Source organism: Octopus bimaculoides, chromosome 7 (assembly GCF_046866305.1).
Source record: "Octopus bimaculoides isolate indiv1 chromosome 7, ASM4686630v1, whole genome shotgun sequence".
Lineage (NCBI taxonomy): Eukaryota > Metazoa > Mollusca > Cephalopoda > Octopoda > Octopodidae > Octopus > Octopus bimaculoides.
The window spans coordinates 90,872,861-90,889,512 of NC_142934.1; the positions used below are offsets into that span (position 1 = coordinate 90,872,861).

The 16,652-nt window shown below is 35.4% G+C and overlaps 1 protein-coding gene across 19 annotated transcripts in view; it reads left to right on the forward strand.

Moving 5' to 3' along the window:
• Positions 1 to 16,652, forward strand: part of LOC106870574 (uncharacterized) — a 152,821-nt gene that overhangs the window by 43,800 nt on the left and 92,369 nt on the right. For 10 of the 19 annotated variants that reach the window (XM_089355628.1, XM_089355621.1, XM_089355625.1 and 7 more), the window contains exon 3: positions 12,985 to 13,079. In XM_089355628.1, the coding sequence (XP_089211754.1) occupies positions 12,985 to 13,079 (95 nt within the window). Of the gene's footprint in view, positions 1 to 1,032; positions 1,478 to 12,984; positions 13,080 to 16,652 lie in introns of those variants that run through there. The other 9 variants (XM_089355627.1, XM_089355620.1, XM_089355624.1 and 6 more) reach the window with 2 other exon arrangements.

Genomic DNA, 16,652 nt, shown 5'->3' on the forward strand with positions numbered 1-16,652 from the left:
TTCAGGCCTTGTGCCTTCAGTAGAATGGATTGATTTTCATTGAGATTTTCTACTTTAAGGATATGAAAATAAATTATTGTTTCTTTGTAATTATTAATCATTTTCACAAAATCATTTCTGTTTTAGAACTAACAGATGAATATTCATCTTTGTTTTTACTTTTTAACTTGTTTCAGTCATTAGACTGTGGCCATGCTGGGGCACCACCTTGAAGAGTTTTTAGTTAAATGAATTAACCCCAGGATTTCTTTTTTTTAAGCCTGGTACTTTGGGTCTCTTTTGCCAAACTGCTATGTCATAGAAACATAAATACACCAACACTGGTTATTAAGTGGTGGTGGGAGACAAACACAGATTCAAAGACACACACACATGCATGCATGCAAGCATACGCACACACACACACATACACACAAACAGATTTCTTTCAGTTTTCGTCTACCGAATCCACTCACAAGGCTTTTGGTTGGCCCAAGGCTATAGCAGAAGACACTTGCCCAAGATGCCATGCAGTGGGGCTGAACCCGAAACTATGTGGTTGGGAAGCAAGCTTCTTACCACACAGTCACACCTGCACCTCTCCACACAGCCACTTTGTTGATATTTTTTTCTTATACCACCTTCAGTTATTGTCATAAACCAAAATTAGGAACTATAAATTTTGTCATAAATTATAAATATATTAATTACAAAATTAACATTTGATTTTCCTTTTTTCAAGTGTCTTCTTTATACAGTTTTGAATCTTTTCCTTATTTTTTTTATTCCGATTTATAACAACAAAACTGTAACCCCATCTCTCTTTATCTGTAATTCCATAATAGAATTAACGTTATCTCTTGGAATACGAAAGATGAATTCATAAGCAGTTGGTGCCCTGTTTTTTATGCTTTTGTGAATCACCAAAGAGAAAAAACATCACCCCCCACTAGGAACCCAGATAGCTTATATTAAAAATGTCTAAACACACTTTCTGTCATAATATAAAGCTTAAAAAAACAACTACATATACCCATAGAGTACTGATAATATATTCTTATTTTAGAAAACTGTGCTAACATGATATCTGTCAGAATATACACAAATCCGGAGCAGTCATAAATAGAGAGAAATGTTGGCCAAAACTATTTATGAAATAAATATAAGCTATTAATCAATTGCACTAGTTTGCAGAAAACTATTGGTATTACAAGGATATTTACCTCAACTTTTATTACTTTAATTAAAATTCATTATTTAATCGATGGAAACTTGAAATGTGTTACTTCTACACACCTAACTATCTAAGTAGATAACCCAGTCTTTATCTCTTTATCATTAGATTGGCTACTGAAATAAGTTTGTCAGGTACAGGCACTTGTGTAGTATTATTGCACAGCTGTAGCATCCATTAGTAGTTTCTCTTGCGGTGCTTCTTGGACTTAGTTGATGTTGTCACTGCTGAACTGTTTGGGGAGACGTAGCAAATATCCAAAATGTATGTATAACACAGCAGTATTCTGTTGTTATATTCTTGCAATGTCTTTGTTTCTTCACTTTCTTCACTTTCTACAAAAAATGTCCATGTTTTAATTTTGAAGCTTAATTTTTAACTTCTGTTAATTTGCAAATTGTTTTCGATATTTTTCTCATAAAATTATCTCCAGTGCAACTTAAAGATTTTAAATGAGAAGTTATGATGTCTTTGCTTTATTTCAAAAATGAAAAAGAAATTAATTAGACTTGATGCTAATTAAGAATTCAATGAATGATATAATTTTAAAAAAATATTCTATTGTCATTTCTGCGTAAATCACTGTTTTTATATTCTAAAAAGTGTGTGTGTTTACAACAGCCTCCTTTCATAAGCTTCTTTAATTGTCATTTTGTTTGCATAATAATTACAATTACATAAAATTTCAATTGTGCTGGCTTTTCATTGTGGACAACTAATCCTTAATTCACATTAATCTCTCTTTCACATATATTGACATTAGTTAACAACACGGAAAAATAATCTGGTAATTTCATTCAGGGATTTATTTACTATACTGTATATGTTATTTCTTCAATTTTTGTTGTCTTTATTTTCTTTTAGTTTTACTCCTTAATTTATTTTATTTCTTAGTTTACTTTTTCATCTCAATTTGGATTAACAAGATTAGAAATTAAATAATACTTTTTCTTTTAGGATTTGTATCGTTAATGTTGCTTTATAATAATCTATAAACATTAAACACATTAAAGATTGTTACAGGTTTGTTTTTCTTATATATCACCATCACCATCATCATCATCATCATCAACTTTAAACGATGATGATGATGATTGGGGTGTTAGATATATTTGTTCACTTTTTTCCTAGTTGACACTCCGTCATCGTCATGTCTGAAAAAAGGTAAAGTTTATTCAAATTTCAAAAACATAAGCAAAAGTTGTAGAGGAAGAACAGATCTTTAAAAGCCATAAAAATTCTATGATAAAAATTATTTTTCATGTTAACTGAAATAATATTGGAAATTTCACCCAGCCACTGAGAAACATTGTTATCACAGAATATACATCAGAGACATGTATAGGTGACTATGTTTGTGTCTGTTTTGTTGCTTGTCTTATGTTTACATCAGTCTAAAAACTAGTTTCCTTGTTTAGGTTGCACCTCTTGCTGTCCCTAAACTTAATGATGCAACAAATAGAAATCAATAAGAAAAGTACCTGGTCCCAGCTTAATATAAATACTTAACTAGATATGATTGACTAAGACTCTTGTAAAAGGTGCCCCAGTATGACCTTAGTCCAATAACTGAAACAAATAAAAGAAGATATATATAAATATATATGTCAATATGTATGGGAGGACAAGACTTGAAGGTGTTTCTTAGAGTGAAGTGGGTCTAGGATATATACTTAACCATCTTCTCACACCGTCTCCGATGAAGGGATATAATAAATATCCTGGAAACAGCTGTAAGACCTTCTATTTATAAATGTTCTATTTTATACACAACCTTGGTTTTTTATCTCATTCTGAAAAGTAAATCCTTATATATATACATGTATGTATATATGGCAAGAAGAAAATGGAGGGAATCCAGACCAGAGGTAGTATTCATCAGCTGTTAGACATCATATTATGATGTCTATTTATTTATTTAAAACAGTTCTGATAATATATACATGTGTAAATTACTAGTTAGTATTTCACACATGTATATATATATATATATATATATATATTATTAGAACTGTTTTAAGTAAATAAATAGACATATTATAATGTCTAACAACTGATAAATACTACCTCTGGATTCCCTCCATTTTCTTCTTGCCATATAAATTGAGGGTAAACCAATTATTATCCTTGCCTAATTATTATACTCAGTAGTGTAATTGCCAAGCAATAACCAACACTTGTGTATTAATTGGGTATTCTATCAGCAGTATATTGGATAGATACTATCCCTTAGTTGGTTGGATTCACAACCCCTAACTCTCTTTCAATTATATATATATATCCCCCCCACACACACACAAACACACACTCACATACACACGCACATGTGCATGCACAGAATATTTATATGCAAAGGTTCTAGCAATTATATATTTGACTTATGAGACATGTTTTGTGTATGGTTAAGTCAGTGTGTCAATTTAATAACAAAAGCTCCACCGAGTTGTATGAAAGGGAGCCAAAAATCAGTATCTAGTCCCTCACTATTGATTCTTTGCCATGCAAGTCCTCTGTGTTTGGACTTACATATAATACAACCTCCACCCACCCATCCACTAAACCAAGCTTCTTTTTACAGTTCTGAAATAAACCATCAAAGGATTTCGTGTATATATATGTATATAGTGTGTATGTTTATATGAATATGTATATATATGTGTAATATATTTGTAATGTAGTGCAAGATAAACCTGTTTTTTTTTTGTTCAACACTGGAGGCTTGCTTGTTGTATTGTGAAAACTGTAAATAAGTGTCATTGTGAGAAACAGAAAGACATTTGCCTACAATTGTCATAATACAGTGATGACTCCAGTGTATTGAGAAAAATAGGCTTGCTTTGCATCACACCATTAGATACAGGAGGGAAGGAATGAATGTTACTTAGTGACTAAAATATAGATATATATATACATCATCCTAATTTTATGCTCGTTTTCCATGGTGGCATGGGTTGAACGATTTAACAGGAACTGGCAAGGCCAGGGGCTGCACCAGCTTCCATAGTCTGTTTTGGCTTGGTTTCTACAGATGGATGCCCTTCCTAACACCAACCCCCTTTTACAGAGTGTACTGGGTGCCTTTATATGTAGCACCAGCATATATATATACATACACATATATGCATATATATATACATACATACATATATATATACACATATATATATATATATATATATATATATATATATATATATATATATATATATATATATATATATGTGTGTGTGTGTGTGTGTGTATAAATAAATAATACATTTCTAAATCTCTGAGAGAGATTTATGCAGTAGTGATACGATAAAGTAGTTGTATGCTGTCAACTTAATGTGACAGTCCCATGAAGGGAATAATACTACTGCTATTTAGCCCTAGGAAGCTTCCTAGGGATAAATAGCAGTAATATTATTCCCTTCATGGGACTGTCACATTAACTTGACAGCATACAACTACTTTATATATATAGGTGTGTGTATGTGTACATTATTCTTATACAAGAGTGTTGTTGACAATGACTTCAAAGTTTTGACCAACTAAGTATGCAAAGGTGTGCATCCTAGTGGTAGGGCATTGCAGCCATGATCACTATATCAATAAGTTTGATTCCTGGACCAAGTGGCATGTTGTGTTCTTGAATGAAACATTTCATTTCACATTGCTCTGCAACCATTTTGACATCGGACATCTGTACAGACAATGTCCATTTGATGGAGGGAGTGCTGTTATATACAACACATACATTTGATCACTATATGTTTCCTTATTACCCACAGGGAGCTAAACACAGAGGGGACAAACAAGGACAGACAAAGGGATTAAGTCGATCACATCGACCCCAGAGTGTAACTGGTACTTATTTAATCGACCCCGAAAGGATGAAAGGCAAAGTCGACCTCGGCGGAATTTGAACTCAGAACATAACACCAGGTGAAATACCGCTAAGCATTTCACCTGGCATGCTAACGATTCTGCCAGCTCGCTGCCATTTGATCACTATAAGCAAATTATTTGTGCATGTCGTTCAGCAAAAACTGAACACCCATGTTTAATGGGAGATTCCATCATATTCCATGCAAGCATAGGAAAGTGAACTTTAAAATGATGATGATGATGATGATGATGATGATGATGATGATGATGATGATGATGATGATGATGATGATGATGATGATGATGATGATGATGATGATGATGATGATGATGATGATGATGATGATGATGATGATGATGATGATGATGATGATGATGATGATGATGATGATGATGATGATGATGATGGTGGTGTTTATATTATATATTTTTATCTATTTTATAAGTTAGTCATTTTGCTACTTTGGCATTTCACCCGTGCATTCAGAGGTTCATCAGGCAAGTCGTGACAAGAGATTTTTGTTGGTTTTATACATATATAAGGGATTCATATTGTAGGCAAAGTAGGAGGTGTTGGTGGGGGAAAGAAAGATTTAACGAGGGAAAAAAAACCAGGAGCAAAGGAAGAGGTGGGGAAAAGAAGAAAGAAATAGAAATGAAAAGGGAAAAGGAAAGAAGAGAAGTAATTAAGAGAGAAATAAGGTTGGATGGGCAGATATTGGTTCAATAAAAAACTTGAGTAGAAATAAATAAAATAAAAACTATCAAATAAGTAAATCAAATTGAATGGGAGAAGGAATTTGGTGAATGTGTGTGTGTGTGTGTGTGAATAGATTGGTTTCAAATTTTAGCACAAATCCTGCAATTTGGTGGGGAACAAGAAAACCAATTGTATAGCTCCAATATTCAGCTGGTACTAATTCCATGGATCCTCCCTCTTCTAAAGGATTGAAAGGCAAAGTTGAGCTCAGTGGATTTAGTATTCAGAATGTAAAGATGGACCAAAGTAGCAAGGATTCTGCCAGTCGGATGCTTTTGTGTGTGTGTAAATAGATTGATTGATAAAGGGATTATAAACTGAATGTAACTGGGTTGGGGGTGAGTGAATAATTAAAATGGGAAATAAATGAAAAATATTAATTGAAGAATGTTAATTGAAAAGGCCCGCCTGTTTTGTGGGTTTGGTTTTAGTTGTTGATTAAAGGTTCAGGTTTCAGAAAACTGACCAGAATAAATTACTGATGAGTTAGTGATGGGAGTGGGTAGTAGTGGGAGAAGAAGGAGAGGAAGAAGATGATGATGATGATGGTGATGGTGATGGTGATGATGATGATGATGATGAAGGAAGAGGGGAAGAATGATAAGGAGAAAGGGTGGATAAAAAGGATAATAAAATAACAACAGCAGCTGTAGCAGCAATAACAAGAAGGAGAAGGAGAAGAAGAAGAAGGAGGAGGAGGAGGAGAATAATAATAATAATAATAATAATAATAATAATAATAATAATAATTTCTTTTATTAGCCACAGGGGCATAAATGAGGGGGATATCACACGGACGATCAACAATTTGTGTGAAGGTTTACATGAAAGACGAGGAGAAAGTAATGGAAAGCACAGTGAAATGCGATAAAAGTATATATAGTGTAAATAGTATGTGATAACATGTAGGTGCACTGCTCTTGATACCTGAGAAACCCCACCTGGGGTCCATAGAAGAACCCCACAGATCTAGGAATACCTTGGCCGCCAAAAGCATGAACCCTTGTCCAATTGTTGCTCTCCTGCCTACAGGTGCATACTTAGAGTAGGGCTATTCACCTTAACCCTTTTTGCCACAGTCACCCATCTTTTCACAATTTGACCAGGAAGTAGCACTTTTCTTTCCAAGTGGACAAGGGCTTGACTGAAGAGGAAAGTGTCTTCCCTTAATCCTTTCAGCCTCGTCCACCACACAACCCCTTTTGCCATAGCCACTAGACAGAGGAACACTGCCTGCCCTGCCTCGTTAAAAGTGGGTGCTGGAGCAATCCTCACTATGTTTTTAGCCAAGAATTGAACTCTACCTACACACGGTAACAGCTGTTCAAAATAACTCCACAAAGTTGGCAATACTTGGATGTTGCACAAGTGTGGACTGGTTTCATCACTCTGTATGCATCTTGGACAGTCCTACCTTGCTTCCATGCCTGTAGAATTTATCTCAGACTGACAGTGCTCTTTGGTAGCACTGTCAGAGATTTCTGGAAGTTATCCATGGTAATACCAGGCCTGAAAGTCTTTTGAAGTAGACCAGCTGGTTCATCTTTGTTGACACCTTGGGTTTCCCTGAGAACATCATTGCTCATACCTATCACTAGATTTCTATATATTGCTAATGTACGGCTTCCACTAACTGCATTTCCTGAGGGCTGTGAGTGCCTGATGACATTCCAGGTGCCAAGTACCCAATCTTGGTCTATTCTTGACCCAAGACTGCAGCTCAATCAAAAAGATGAGCTGCAGAAAGGTGTGTCTTACAAACATAGACCACACCACTGTCCAGAGAAATCTGCAAGTGCTGTAACTGCAGCTTGTGTCTGTGCATCAGCAGCTATGCCATGCCAAGTGCCTTTTAGAGGGTACTGGCATGGCAACAAAGTAAATGCCCCAGTCTGGCCAAACATGAACTGGGGCAAGGCACAAAGTACAAGAGCCAGGTAGTAAGTTAATAAGGTGATGTAAACATCTGCTACCTCAGGTACTGTTAATAAAATCAAATCAAATAAAATAAAACTTGACAGAAAATATTTAAAATTCCAAACAGCAAAACCCCCTCTTAACCCGTCTCTCTTCATTCCTTTTCCCTTTTCACCTATTTTGTTTTCTGGTTTGTTTTCTTCCTGTTTTTTTCCACTTCCTTTCCCCCTGTTTTTGACCTCCTTTTCTTTTCCTTTTCTCCGCCAACGCCTCATATTGCATCCAAAGACAGAAATCCCGTTAATATATATATATATATATATATATATATATATATATATATATATATATATATATATATATATATATATAATGTATAACTTCCATCAAAAATTTTTACTCGTAACTTGCTTGAAGGATCCTGTGAACAAACTCCAGGGTAGCCAGAGACTGACTTAAACAAAATAAAAAATATTATTTCTCTCTATTATGATATTGAGTACTTTTTCTTTTGACAGTCAACACTAAACATGTGTGTGTGTGTGTGCATTTATAGATACATGTGTATGTGTGTGTGTGTGTGTATGTATGTATGTATCTATGTAAGTATGTATGTATGTATGTTTGTATGTGTGTATGCATGTATGTATGTATATGCACACATGCACATACAGAGAGAGAGAGATACATTTCCATCTGTTTCAACAAGAATTTTTTGCATTACAATGGTGTATATTTGGGCTGGGTTTTTTTATAGAGTTCTTGGGCTGTATGATTGCCAAAATCTTAAGCTTGCATTTGCAACCTTAAGAAACAACGCAATAATATGTCAAGGATTATATTATCTTTTAGAAAAATTGTGAAATGAAATAACATAAACCTAATTTCTGATATTTGTTTGCACGCTTTACATATGTTTATATTCAGTTTTGGAGAAATAAATTTATAAAAACATTATAACATAGAAAGGTAATAATTTAAGGAGCATGCTACAATTGTGTTCGGTGTGAATTTGGTAATTTATGCCTACATAATTCCTTATTTTAGGTATGTTTCCATGAATAAAATACATTTAAAATTCTAACCTGCATACTCAAATATTTGTCGGAAGAGAAGTGTCTATTTCTATCATACTTACAGAAAAAAAAATATGAAAACATATGGTGCGTGTTTGTATGTGTGTGTGTGTGTGTGTGTGTGTGTACGTGCATACATATATGTATATATATATGTATATGTGTGTGTATGTGTATTTATAATATACACATACATATACACAACAAATATCCATATATAATATTCCATCTGTTTTCATTTTTTTCTGTGGGTATATAGAAATAGGCAGTTATGTATCTATACATTTTTGTGAAAACAATATTAACTTGCCAAAATTCTTTAAAGGAAAAGAATCTAATGTGTTGTAGTTGAGAGGATGAGGGGCAAAAGTAAGAGAGAAAAACGAAATCAGAGCTTAAAATATATTAAATATTGAATTTCAAAATTTATGATTTCAATAATGACATACATTAATTTGTTTTTTAAATTCATAGTTTCCTATTTTTACTTTTCTTTTTTTATTATTTGATAAAGGGTTGGATAAAGTGCCCTATGGTATATTTTTTCCATCTCTTTTAAGCCTCAATTCACATCTTGCTATTGTCAGTTTTGTCGTTTATCCTTCCTTAGATGATAAAATAAACTGCTGATATAATTGATATAATTGGTTGTTTCGTTTCTCAAAGATTTCTGCCCTTATACCGACATTAGAAATTATTATTTCATTTTTTTTTTTTTTATAATTTTATCTTCCTTTCCGTCTGTTTATCAAAATTCAGTAAATGTTTGGTTAGGCACAAGCATGGCCGAGTGGTTTAGAAGCTCATTTTGCTACCATGGGTTTTCAGGTTCAATCTTACTGCATGGCACTTTGGGCAAGTGGCTTCTACCTAAGCTTTGTGAAACTGTGTAGAAGCTTATCACACACACAAACACAAATACATATTTGTGTCTTTGTGTCCTTATCCTCTGTTGCTTGACAACTGGTGTTGGTTTCTTTACATCCTTGTGACTTAGTGGTTCAGCCTAAGAGACCAATAGAATAAGTACCAGACTTGGAATATAAATGGTTGGAGTCGACTGTTCGGTTAGACTCTTTATGACAGTGCCCCAGCATGGCAGCAGACTGGCATAAGTAAAAGATAAAAGACAGAAGATAAAAAAACTTGCTTAAGAAATCCCATTTGTATTTCTGAAAAGTATTGAAAAAAAAAATTGACTACCCACCACCCGTGCCAGTGGCACATAAAAAGCACCATCCAAACGTGGCCAATGCCAGTACCCCCTGACTGGCCCCTGTGCCGGTGGCACGTAAAAAGTACCCACTACACTCTCGGAGTGGTTGGCATTAGGGAGGACATCCAGCTGTAGAAACCTTGCCAGATCAGATTGGAGCCTGGTGCAGCTGCTGGCTTGCCAGTCCTCAGTCAAACCATCCAACCCATGCCAGCATAGAAAGTGGAAGTTAAACGATGGTGATGGTGATAATGATGCTAAATTATTTAAGGGACTTTTATTTTAAATTATTCTGGATTTTTTTTCTCCTCAGAATATGTTCCAAATTAAAAAGTTGATATAATTCTTTACTTCTGAACTGTTGCTTCAATGAGCATCCTCATATTTTTAACCTCATCTGTTGTGTTGTATAAACCATCATACTGAGAAGTTTGGCAGTTTTCCTCATAATCTTGTGTTCTGTTTGTGTGTAAGCAGGCACAGGTGTGGCTGTGTGGAGGCGCAGACATGGCTGTGTGGTAAGAAGCTTGCTTCCCAACCACATGGTTCTAGATTCAGTCCCACTGCGTGGCACCATGAGACTCATTTACAACTATCATATGATGTGAGGACAAGGAAACGCAAGCATACACACATACACACTCAAACATACATATACATAGGACAGGCTTCTTTCAATTTCTGCTGACCAAATCCACTCGCAATATATTTTTAACATTTGCTAGTTAGGACACATCAGTAAACATTGAAAGATAAAATTCTTCCTCCTTCTTTTTCTCTCTCTCCCCTCTCACTCCCTTTCCTTTTTTTCTTTGTTAATCTTGGAGGGTCTGCACCCATCTAGATCTACAATAAAATCATCATTATACTTAATGTCAATATTTCAATGTAGATCTAACTATTTTGAATTCAGAATTAGTAATAATTTGATAGAACTAATGAATTTCTGTATATAGTTTGTATTTTGTCATATTAATCATGATGTCAGACTTCAAGACATATTTCCTGAACATCTGTGACCACAAGCAAGACTAAAATTATTCTAGCCTCTGCATATCTGGCAGAAAATTGGCACGGTTCCTATCTTGTACTGCATAGTTAATCTCAGAGAAGTATGCAGTGCAGCATAAATGTGTTAAGAAATATAAAAATACCCCAAATTTCAGATTTTTTTCTCATCACATGCTAGCTTCACATAATGAATATAAAAGTGTGATAGAATTAATACAATCTAGATGCATGTGTGGCTGTGTGGTAAAAAGTTGGATTTCCAACCACATAATTTTGTGTTCAGTCCCACAGCACAATACCTTGGGCAAGTGTCTTTTACTACAGCCCTGGAAATCCATCATGTGTATGTACGTGTGTGTGTTTGTGTTTATCCCCACCCCATACCATCTGACAGCCAGTGTTGGTTTGTTGATGTTCCCCCGCTTCCATAACTTAGCCGTTTAGCAAGAGAAACTGATAGAATAAGTATCAGGCTTTAAAAAGTAAGTATTGGAGGTGATTTGTCAACTACTCTTCAAAGCAGTACCCTAGTATGGCCACAGGCCAATGACTGAAAGATGCAAAAGATATAAAATAAAAGATTTTTGAAGTTAGAATATAATTTTATTTTTTAAATACTAAGCAATAACCGTGAACAAATATTTGTTTTTCATTTTACAATCACTTAAACAAAAGCATCTCAATAAAAATAAATGACATTCAGAATTTATTTATTTCGTTTTAAATAAAATCATGGTGAATAATTCTTTACTTTCATGCCTTTCATTCATTAAAACTATTTGAACTCGTTTAGAGGTTGTATTATTTGCAAATCTTGTCAAACTATAATCAGATACCACTAACAAATAACAGTAACTGAATCATAAATGGTGATTCCAAAATATATTAAAATAATTCAGAAATGTAAATAATATTGGTATGTAATCTGTGTATTAAAACATTAATTTTTTGTTAAATTATTTTGTATTTAAAAATGTTCCTTTGTAAAGAAGCACTGGAACACATTTCTTTGGCTTGATAGCCATTATGGGAGTTAGACTGTATGTAAAAGTTATCCAAAATATACAAAAATACTTTGCATCTCATTAACATGTGGCAATACTTAAAAATACACTTTAAAAACAAAAAATCTTGTTCTTTTTACTCTTGTTTATCATGTCACGTTTTCAAAAGTGAATGCTTATTGTATCCAAATCTGTATTGAATGCAACTCGTTCAATTAATTAAATATTTGCATGTAAAAAGCATCATCTGAACGTGACTGATGTCAGTACCCACTGACTGGCTCCTGTGCCAGTGGCAGGTAAAAAGCTCTATCCGAATGTAATCGATGCCAGGCCTGCCTGACTGGCTTCTGTGCCGGTGGCACATAAAAAGCACCCTCTATACTCTCAGAGTGGTTGGCGTCAGGAAGGGCATCCAGCTGTAGAAACTTTGCCAGATCAGATTGGAGCCTGGTGCAGCCTCCTGGCTCTCCAGACCTCAGTGAAACCATCCAACCCATTCCAGCATGGAAAGCGGATGTTAAATGACGATGATGATGATGATTTTCCAAAAATCAGTCAACAGAAAATCAGTCAACTAGCTGGAGAAATCACGCCTCATTATCTTAAACAGAATAGACACATTGGTTAATGAAGTTGATTGTAATGTCTTTGAACAGAGGTCTTCCAGGACTAAACAACAACTTAATTGTTATTGATGCAATATAAATTGTTTCAGAGATAATGGGAAAGTTTATTTTAAACATTTAGACATTGCTAATTTTATGCATATTATTATCTCAAATTCACAAAGCTTTTCTTTTTAACTATGATTTTCAAAAAGAATTGATGTTTGTTCATTTCTTTTATATCTCTGTTTTGAATTTCTGTTTTATTCATTTATTCATTTATTTATTAAATATTTACATTTATAATTTCAGCTGAGCGGAAAACTTCTCTTGGGAAAGAATGGCACCCAAGATGTCTACGTTGTGACCAATGTGATAAAGTTTTAGTACCAGGTCAACATGCTGAAGTAAGTTCAGAGAATTTCTTTGAAGAATTTTAGTGCCATTGATACAGTGTCTATGTTTACTTAATTACCCTATGTTGTATGAGGAACCTGTACACCCCCATGATGGGCTAAGTGAACTATACTAATTAGTATAAATGAGCATGTGCAGAAGAGTCTGAGAAGAGTGTCATATGTGCAGTCATAATGTGCAGGTCGTAGGAATTATTGAATAGAGATATCGTGGAGTGCTTGTTGAAGATACATAGTTCGGAGAGTAATAAAAGAACATCAGAAACGTCTATTATAACAGTGGCACCTTGGGCAAGTGTCTTCTACTATAGCCTCGGGCCGACCAAAGCCTTGTGAGTGGATTTGGTAGACGGAAACTGAAAGAAGCCTGTCATATATATATATATATATATATATATATATATATATATATATATATATATATATATATATATATGTATATATATATATATGTATGGGTGTTTGTGTGTCTGTGTTTGTCCCCCCCACCCACCCACCATCGCTTGACAACCGATGCTGGTGTGTTTACGTCTCCGTAACTTAGCAGTTTGGCAAAAAGAAACCAATAGAATAAGTAGTAGGCTTACAAAGAATAAGTCCTGAGGTCGATTTTCTCGACTAAAGGCGATGCTCCAGCATGGCCGCAGTCAAATGACTGAAACAAGTAAAAGAGTATATAACAGTGACGACAAGTCGTACGTCATATCACCCTAATTAATCATTTCTGCTCTAAGCACAAAGCTTGAAGTTTAGGGGAGGGAGCAAGTTGATTACATCATCCCCAGTGCTCAACTAGTATCTATTTCATTGATGTCGAAAGGATGAAAGGCAGAGTCAACCTCAGAATGCAATGACAAATGAAAAGCCATTAAGCATTTTCTCTGGAGTGCTAATGGTTCTGCCAGCTTGCTGTCTTACTTACCTTAATTAATAGAATGGTAAATATCTAATACTGAAATGAATGTAGGGAACCAGAGGCCTTAAGGTGGCTCTCTTTGTTGTCTTACCATTTTGATGCTAAATGTTTTTGGGAATCAATTTGCATTTCATCTTTTTTGTGATGAGAAAATAAGTACCAGTAATTCTACAGGGTGAAAGATTAACTAGATAAAGAACAAAGATGTAAATATAATCTTTTATCTTTTACTTGTTTCAGTAATTGGACTGCAACTCTGCCGGGGCACCATCTTGAAGAGTTTCAGCTCCCAGTCCTTATTCAAAGTCTAATACTTATTCTATTGGTCTCTTTTGCTGACCAGCTAAGTTACATGGACACAAACACATAAACACTAGTTGTCAGATGGTGATGGAGGGACAAATACAAAGACACACACAATGAGCTTTCACACGGTTTCCGTTTGCCTAACTCACTCAGAAGGCATTGGTCAGTGCAGGGATGTAGTAGAAAACACTTGCCCACCATGCCACGCAGTAGGACAGAACTCAAAACCACATGGTCGCAAAGTGAGCTTTCTAACCCCACAGCCATATCTGTGCTTAAGTAGAGATATATGTATATAAATAGTAGCAGACTGAAATAAGTAGTAAGGTTGATATTATTGACTAAAGCCTCAACCACTGTGCCCCAGCTTGGCCACAGTCCAGTGACTGAAACCAATAAAACAATACAAGGATAGAAGAGCAGCTGGTTGTTTACCATATTTGATGATATAAAAGACACACAAGCATATTAGACACACTCCAATTTCATCATCATAATCATCACCATCATCATCATCATCGTCGTTATCATTTAACATCTGTTTTCCATGCTGGCATGGGTTGGACAGCTTGACAGGAGCTGGCAAGCTATAGAGCTACAACAGGCTACACCAATTGTCTGTTTTGGCATGGTTTCTATGCCAATACAGAATGTTCTGGGTGCTTTATACATGGCACCAGCCCACTCCAATTTTAGTACTGCATTTTCAGGAAAAGAAGTTTTTTCTAGCAATAACGCATCTAATATAGGCCCATGTTTACATATGGGACCCAAGGTGATGTTCTTGAGACATCTGTGGGGAGGTGGAAGTGCCTTCAAGTATTGTAGTTTATTCTTATTGTTCCAACACCTAATTAACCCTCTTTAACTCATTGAAATGGTAGTTCCTACTAGTTGTTTGTGTTGTTATTAATCTCTTACTAATCTTCATCTTGATTAAATTCTCCCACATTTTGTAGGGTTTACAAAATCCAATGATATAAATTATTTTGTTTCTAGCTTTCTTTCTCTCACTTTCTCTCTCTCTCTCTCTCTCTCTCTCTCTCTCTCTCTCTCTCTCTCTCTCTCTCTCTCTCTTTCACTCACTCTCTTTCTTTCTGTCTAACTTTCTCTGAGCATCATGTTCTCTCTCTCTCTCTCTCTCTCTCTCTCTCTCTCTCTCTCTCTCTCTCTCTCTCTCTCTCTCTGTCCTTTATGCTCTCTCTTTGCTATTTTCCATTGTTACTCATACTCTCTTGCTCTCTCTAACTCTCTCTCTCTTTCTAACTTACTCTCCCTTTTGTCTCCACCTTCCTTGATCTCCTCCTACCTCTCCTTATCCTCTCCTGCTGTTTTCTCCTCTCTCCCCCTCTCACTATCTCCATATTATACACTCTCTTGTCCTCTCTCTCTCTCTCTCTTTCTCTAACTATCTCTAACTTATTCTCTCGTTTGTCTCCACCTTCCTTGATCTCCTTCTACCTCTCCTTATCCTCTCCCTCCTTTTTCTCCTCTCTCTCTCTCTCTATCTCTCCATATTACACACTCTCTTGCCCTCTCCCTCTTACTCTTTCACACATCCATGTGATTTTAACAGGGAAATAATTTCTGTTCCTCAAGGTTTCAGCCACAAATGTTAAAGTTATTAATGTTGACAACAGCAAGACAGTAAATTACAGGTTTAGGAAGAAGACTTGTGTGAGAATGTTTTTGTTTCCCAGAGTAAAGTTTTATTTATCCTTTGTGTGTTAGTTTTTGCTGGATATAGTTTGACCCATGCCATCATGGAACACGAACATTAAATGATGACGATGACGATGATGATAGCATGGAAACTCCATGAATTCGCTCTAACCCTCTCCACTCCTCTCTCTTCTTGTTGATGCATATGCGCATGCACACACATACACATACACACACATGCACATTTGCACACACATGCATGCACATATGCATACACACACACAACCTCTCTCTCTCTCCTCTTCCTATTGATGCATGTACACACATATGCACACATGCACATACACATATACACACACATGCACATATGCATACACACACACAACCTCTCTCTCTCCTCTTCCTATTGATGCATGCACACACACACACATACACACACATTCTCTCTTCTCTTTCTATCAATGCATGTATGCACACACACACACACACACACATAATCTCTCTCTCTCTCTCCCTCCTCTTCCTATTGATGCATGCATGCACACATGCACATACACACACAAACTTTCTCCCTTTTTCTCTCTCCTTCACTCTCCCCCTTTTCTTCTTATCAATGCATGTATGTACGTACACACACACACATACACACACAACTCTTCTGTCTGTCTGTCTGTCTCTCT